At 39.5% G+C, this 7,427-nt stretch overlaps 1 protein-coding gene across 1 annotated transcript; it reads left to right on the top strand.

Annotated features, from left to right (window-relative positions):
- The first annotated feature begins 839 nt into the window (after window positions 1-839).
- On the top strand, window positions 840-7,067 carry jdp (DnaJ domain-containing protein). Its single transcript, XM_003696509.4, has 4 exons — window positions 840-2,139; window positions 4,287-4,388; window positions 4,744-4,860; window positions 5,770-7,067. Exons 1-4 carry the CDS (start codon window positions 2,056-2,058, stop codon window positions 5,980-5,982), a joined length of 516 nt encoding a protein of 171 aa, XP_003696557.1. The 5' UTR covers window positions 840-2,055; the 3' UTR covers window positions 5,983-7,067.
- The last annotated feature ends 360 nt before the right edge of the window (window positions 7,068-7,427 follow it).

The raw sequence follows: 7,427 nt of genomic DNA on the forward strand, positions 1-7,427 counted from the left end.
TCTCGGCCTTATTTTTTTCCAATTACGTCCTCTCTCGAAAGTCGACGATAGAACGGTTCGCAATTCTCCCAAAAATAAGAAATAGAGAGAGGGAGGGAGAGAGAGAGAGAGAGAGAGAGAGAGAGAGAGAGAGAGGGAGAGAGAGAGAGAGGGAGAGAGAGAGAGAGGGAGCGTCGTTTGGCTTAATATATTTTTATAATATTCCAAGCTCGAGTTACGTTCGAAGATAAATAAACGAAGATGGTCGTAATCGTAAAAATTTCCAGTATCTCGAGTTCTTGTTTCTATTCACATCTCTATTTATATTTCTCGAAGAAGAGATAAGTCGGGAAAAATTGCCAGGGAGTTCCGTTTCGTGAGAATATTTTTTTCTCCGGAGAGAGAAAGAGAGATGTTTATTTCGTTGAAAAAAGGAAGGAAGAAAGGAGTGTTCGACCTCCTCGAGCGTTCTATTTTAAAATCTAAGCAAAATTCAAATTTATCGGATCGGATTCGATTTTTCACATTTTTCACATCGTTCGTCATCTCCATTGCGAATTGGAAATTCAAATTCTTCGTGAAAATGTCGAAGGCGAAAAATTGAAACTGTATTTATACTTTTATTAGTAATTATGTCTTAAATTATTCGCAATGCCGAATTTATGCTTGTGCTGAATCGGTAAGGTCGAGAATGACAGCGAAAATGAAAATGCATCGAACGTTAGATCTATTCTTTGAGCTGCTGTGATCGAGATATGTGACCGATATATCACTCGGTCGGTAACATCGGTAACATAGGTTCGAGGTCACGTAGCCGCAAGTGAAAGCCACAAGTTTCTGGAATGTCATGTAATCAAGGTGCAGTATACGCTTGCGTCGTGTTTCCAGTTGTTAATGTGTTTCACGTGATAAAGAAATCGCTCCAAGAATTCGTAATACAACTTGATATAACAAAATATAAAATACCGAATATAACTCTTTCGTCCGTCGAAAAAGATTAATTTAACGATTTAAAAAATAAAATAACGGAATAGAACAGTGTTTACCACTCGATGGGAAAAGATCAACGAAGGATCGAAACTTGTGCGAGTGTAATTAATCATTCGTGAATAATTTTGGTCAATTCGATATTTGTACGATTCTCGATTTTCGTACAGCAGTGATGACTCGTACGAGATGTGGATTATCGAATTTCACTCTTGAAATATTAATTAAACGCGATATCGTTTGTGTTGTTCAAACGGGAACGATCCATCTTGCATTATGTGTTAATTAATCAACTTCGATGACGGATAGTTGGTTGGGAAACGCAAACGATGATTTTCCATTCTTCTTTCGAGACATTTATTTTCATCGAACGATAGCGCGCTCGAAAACAGAAAGAAAATATTTCGTGTATCATCGGAATACTTTCGAAAATTCTTCGATCGAATAGTATCGACAATTAAAATCGAATATTATACGAAAAAGTAAAACCTTCGCGTTTATTTTATAATTAAATACATATCTTTAATTCTAATAAATTACACGATTGATATTAAAAAAAAAACTGTGAACAATTTCTTTATCCGAAAATCGCAAGGCAAGACTCAGCCGGTAAGCGAGAAATCAAAAGATCATCCTTGGGACAGGGAGGATCTGGTCCAAGTGCGCAGGAACGGTGCGTCAAGAGAAGGGGAAAGCCACGATCGACGGCCACCTTCGTGGCCACGGCTGGATTGCGCACACGCGTGCAATTTCCCGGGAATCGGGTCTTTCCGGGTCTCCGACACGGTTCTTCCTCGTTCGGCTCACTCGAGTGTCCGACGCGCGACACGGCAACAGGTGACGGGAACAGCTTCGAGATCATCGTAGAATACCATACACTGTCTCTGTGACCACAAACGTGTGTCACGATCCACGTTGTGCTCGAATCGATCGTCGGGTGAACGAAGAGGTTGACTCGATTTTTCATTCGCTCGATTTTTCTCATCGTCCCGATATCTTCGGTTTCGGTTGGACAGGAATCGAGGAGAGGAAGAGAAAAAGAGAGAGAGAGCGAAAGAGAAAAGAAACGGAAGGATTCAACGGGAAAAAATGAGCGTCGAGGACGCCATCAACTATAAGCCTAGCGAGGAGGAGGATTACTATGCTCTGCTGTCGTGCGACGAGTCCTCGACGGTAAGTTTCCCAGCGAAGTTGGTTAATCGAGTAACACTTTTTTCGCGCTCATATACAGTTGGCCGGTCTTTGAATAAATTCGAATAGTCGAATCCATCTGATTATTTCGAATAGTATATTTCTACGTTAAAGTTAATTTTACTTGAAACTTTCATCAATTACTTTTTTTCCAGGGATTGATTTCTCGATTCTCGTTTTTTTCTTTTTTTCTATGTTCACGTTATTATTATGCGATTTTGTTTAAGTTTCCTAGGGCTTATTGTTTGTTTGGACTCTTTTCTCTTTCTTTGTCAGAGTTCTGGATGATGCAAGTTCTTTTTGATATTGCATTCCGACAACTTGGGATGGAAACTTTTATGAGAAGTTAAAATATTGACCCGTGGATGATCGTGTGTCATTGATTACAAATAGAATCTCGCTTTATTTATTTACCTTCCAATTTTAGAATATAGTGTGATGCAATAATTAGTTTACGTTAACTTTTTCGTTTACGTTCGATTAAATATTTTTTTAATTTCTTAAATTATTCAACGTATTCACCGTATAACGCGTTTTAAATTTTTCGCTCGAGAAAATTTTTCCCAAACAATTTTCCATCCCCGTCCTTGAAACTTTCGACGAAGCCTATCCCGAATCGAAATTTCCATTTGTTTTTTCGCGAATTTTGCCTCTGTTCTCGCGTGAAATTATTTTTAATATCGATCGAGGTTTAAAGTTTATCGGATCCCATGGTGTTTAACGAGATATTACGTATGCGTTTAACACACTTTCGAAAGTTATGCCGAGTTAATTAGGTTCGCTGTCAGGGGAGACGCGTCAACGGAGAATAATTGCATCACCGTTGAGCACAAGTTCAATTAGCGCTTTGGTCTCCAACTTCTCGATTAATATCAACCGTTCGGATTGTCAATTCGTTTAACAAAAAAAAAAAATGCGACTACGTTTCATCATGCAAAATGAAATCATACCGAATCGAAATAACTATATGTGAAATAGTCTTTTATAAAATTCCTCTTAAATTGTAATCGGCAATTTTACGGATAGCACGAGTATTTATACGATGCATTCTCTTGCCATAGAAGAATTGGCCATCTCGTACGGTGATGAGTATCGAGTAAAAGTGACGGTTGACTCGCCAAGGAATTATGTCAACGTTCAACGATGCTTTCTCTCCCGTGTGCTTTTGCTCTCACTAAAAATAAACAGCGCCGGTTTTAAATAAAACCCAAGGGTTAACGAGCGTTGGCCTGTTTGCCGACGGACCGATCATTATCTCATTAACTCTAACCCCCATTAGGCAAATTTCGTTAAATTGGCCGGCAAATATCCAGTCGTCCAATCGTCTCCGGGAAATCGAAGGGTGAACACCCCCTCCTCGTGCCTTGTTCGATTATCAAACGGGATCTAAAGCAACGTCGTCGGTTCTCCATCCAATTTTCTAGGCTTTGTTAGGTCTTCCGTGCCAGTGTTTCCCAACCTTTCTCCCCTCCCTCCTCAAAAAAGTTGCCAAGTCCTTTGCAACGATCTTCACGGTTTAAATAAATAAATAAATAAATAAATAAATCTTAATTACGCTTGACACAGACGGGTCGTTCTTTTTTTTCTGTCTTTCTCGGTTTCCAGGCATTTTTTAAGAGAATTAAATAAACACGTACGTATGATTTTAAAGCGTTGCAGTTTTATTAAGTCAACACTATTTTTGATAAAATTTTACAAAGTTATTTATTTATATTTATCTAGTATCTTATCTTACGAGTGTGATATTTTGTAAAACATATCCAACCTCGTAAAGTGGAACAGAATTGACATATATGTATATCTTGTTTCGCTTCTTTTTCTCGTTGCACACTTTTCAAGGCTTTTAAGGATATTTTTTCTTAATTTACAATTTCACTGTCATCGCAGTTCTCTTAGATTCATTATCACTTTCTACATCGGACAATTCATCCGCATAAATTTCCTTCCACAGAAAACTCTTTCGTACTTGCCACTTTTCACGGTTACAAAATTATTAAAAAGCAAAAATGTTTAATCCGAAGAATTATTGTCTCGTTGGAAAAATGCTGCGTATCGAACGGAATTAGATTTCACTCTGCGATTCTTTTCCTCTCCTCAAAAGCGGCGTTATTACAAAATTTGCCCACCAGGTGGAACAGATCACGGCCGAGTACAAGCTGCTCGCTCTCCAATATCATCCCGACAAGAACGAAGGAGACAAAGAAGCCGAACGAAAGTTCCAACAATTGAAGGTTTGTTTCTCCTTCTCTTTATCTCCTTTCGAAAATCTTTGATACATCGCGCATCTTGCGATTGGATTTCAAATTAAAAAAGTTCCAGTTTTTAATCCTTTGTCCCATCTCCCTATTGCCATGGTAAACAAGATCGGTCACGCCGGTCGAGTCGTGTTGTTTACGTTTCGTTCGAACGAAGTAGCTCGAGTCAACCGCGCGTTGTTTACGCTTCGTTCGAACGAAGTACAACGAGTCAGGCTCGTGTTCATTATTGTTTCTGGCCCAAATTTCTTACCACGAGTCTCGCTTGTTGTTGTATAGGAGAATCGATAACATAATACGTAACGTAATACGGTTTCTTTTTTTGCAACAGCACGCGAAGGAGGTTCTCTGTGACCCCGAGCAGAGGAGCAAATACGACAAATGGAGGCACAGCGGGATCGCCATCAGTTACAAGCAGTGGCTCGGATTGAAGGACAGCGTGCATCAGGTGAGGAGGGGGGTAGTAATACATTGGAAAAGTTTTTATCCCGGCCTAGCAATGGCCGATGGAAGAAATGGTGCGAGAAAACTCGTTCGAATCTATATTTTTGAAATTCGAAGTTTGAAAGTTTCATTTCACCGATTTATTAACTTTTCCAGATGGAAAAGAAAAAAAAAAAAAAAGATAAATCTCTCGCACGATTGCTTGCATCCTCGGGGAAACATCCCATCCTCCCTCTTTTTTTTCACGTACACAAATATTTGTACATCCTTCGACCAACTCGAACTCGACTCGACCGTTGGGTCGCTTGCATCGATCGATCGAAACGCGGGAAAACAAATTCGTCGAAATCAACCGTTTAACTGCGGGTTAACTTTTAAGCACGAAAAGATATTTTACTTAAAATCATAATATTATCATTTTATAAATTACAAAAAGTATAACAAACATACGAGATAAAAACCAGAAACGTATACATTTCTGCAACGGGTCGTATTATTCCATCTTTTTCACTTATAGCCGTTCATCGTCACAGTGTTCAAAATATTTAAAAAACTATTCGTATTCTTCTATATTTACGCGCCTTTCTCTCGAGGAATTGAAATAAGCAGAAGACTTATGTATATATATATATATATTCAAGAGAACTTAACAAAAGTATATACTTTGAAAGAGACTCGAACAGCGGTCAAAACGAAAACCGAATAGGATAAAAAAATAAATAAATGAAAATAACTAAATATACACGTATATACAAGCCAAAAGCAAAAATTATGTTATTTCTACGCCATGCCCGCAGTTAAGTGGTTAAAGTGTCGTCTATGCGAGTCGATCCTCTCTTCCTCCCCTCCCTCCCTCCCTCCCTTTCTCTCTCTTTCAGAGAAAGAAACTATTTGAACCGAATATCGGTGGCAGTCGATGCACTGGAGCACACCGAAGACGAAGGATCGCATGCTGCAGGACGGTTCCGGAGAGGGCGCCGGTTCACCGGGCCACAAGTCGACCAACGCCCACAGGAGGGCGTCTGAGGGTGGGGCGAACATCTACTACGGGGCCCGCCGGGACCTGGGCTGGGACTCGGAGGCGCCCAGCGAGGTGGTGAACAAGTTTCGCAACTACGAGATCTAGAAAGATCGTCCAAGTGGCGATCTCTCCCCGCCCCCCTCCTAGGCGGCCTCGCCGGAGGAGAGGGGATCTCTGTGCCCACTGTTTTTTCTCCAAGCGTAGTAGAACGAAACGAAGAGGATTTCGTGCGATTTTTATCGGCCGTTAAAATTCCGAAAATTCGGTTTGCCGCCAAAACCGTTTTCTTTCGAGATTTTTTTTTTTTTTTTTTTTTTTTATAGAAGAGAAACGAGGATAGGTAACTGGACGCAGGGGAGCGTGTGAGAATAAACGAGAGATTTTCGAGGCGGAAGAGTAAGAGGAAAAAAGGGTGATGTTGGTGGTGCTTTTTTTTTTTTTTTTTTCCTCTCTCTCGTTCTTCGAGAAAGGGAATCCTTCGTTAAGGAAAAATTTACGTTAAGTGGTCCAGTTTTCGTGTACGTTATCATTTTTCGGGACGAACAACAACGGTTCTTGTTCCCGTCTAGCTAGAAGAAGAAAGAAAGAAAGAAAGAAAGAAAAATAAATTAAAAAAGAAAAAAAAAAAAACAGTAACTCGTTGTTTCTACGTATATATCGAGTACCACGGTGTATTCGTCAGTGAAAAGATACTCGAACAGTTTGAATCGAAAAAAGAAAGAAAAAAGGCTCGCTCGAGCGTTCGATCGGATAAATTGTTCGAGTATGATTATTCGACTGTCGAGCAAATCGATGATCGGCGCACTTGTACCTGTGTCAAACGCAAAGTATATATATATCGTTTTCTCTCGACCACATACACACACACACACACACACACACACACACACACACACACACACACACACACTTGTCAATGTTCGAAACGAAATCGTAATAACACCGGTATATATAGCTCTCGCGTGTATCCCTTGTGTATCCCTTTCCCTTATTTTGATCAACCCTTTCGCTTTTATAATAAATTTCACGAGAAAGAGAGAGAGAGAGAGATAAATAAATTTTGATCCGATTCACCCCGTGGACTGAGAAAAAAGGGGAACAATGATAAATACAATACGAAAGGAACAGGAGGATCAATTTTGCGACGAACAATCCAAAAAAAAAAAAAAAAAAAAAAAGAAAGAAGAAAATTCGCGAACACTTCCAAAACGTTCGATTCACGTTGATCCACGAGCGAAAGGATTGAACGACGTTAATTTTCACCCTCGCCTCATTGTTAAATAGGATTTCGTGTCAACGAGTTACGAGTCACGTACATGTTCGTATTTCTTTTCTTTTTTTCTTCCTCGACAATTTTTCCGTTACACCCTTCGTATAATACATCGTGTATTATTAGGTGGTTGAAAAAGTTGCGTCGATTAAAATCGTAACATTGAATTAACTTCCCTCATGATTTTATCATCCTTAAAGATACTTCAATTTAATTAAAGCGTTGCTTCTCCTTCTCTTTCTATCGTTAAGAAGAAGAAGAAGAAGAAAAAAGAACATGC

The sequence above is a fragment of the Apis florea genome, unplaced genomic scaffold, assembly GCF_048593485.1.
Source record: "Apis florea isolate Af1SG1 unplaced genomic scaffold, ASM4859348v1 contig_2350_pilon, whole genome shotgun sequence".
Lineage (NCBI taxonomy): Eukaryota > Metazoa > Arthropoda > Insecta > Hymenoptera > Apidae > Apis > Apis florea.

Coding starts and splice junctions, on each gene's coding strand:
- jdp (XM_003696509.4), top strand. CDS start 2,056: ATGAGCGTCGAGGACGCCATCAACTATAAGCCTAGCGAGGAGGAGGAT. Junction 4,389..4,743: donor GAAAGTTCCAACAATTGAAG/GTTTGTTTCTCC, acceptor TTTTTGCAACAG/CACGCGAAGGAGGTTCTCTG. Junction 4,861..5,769: donor TGAAGGACAGCGTGCATCAG/GTGAGGAGGGGG, acceptor TATCGGTGGCAG/TCGATGCACTGGAGCACACC.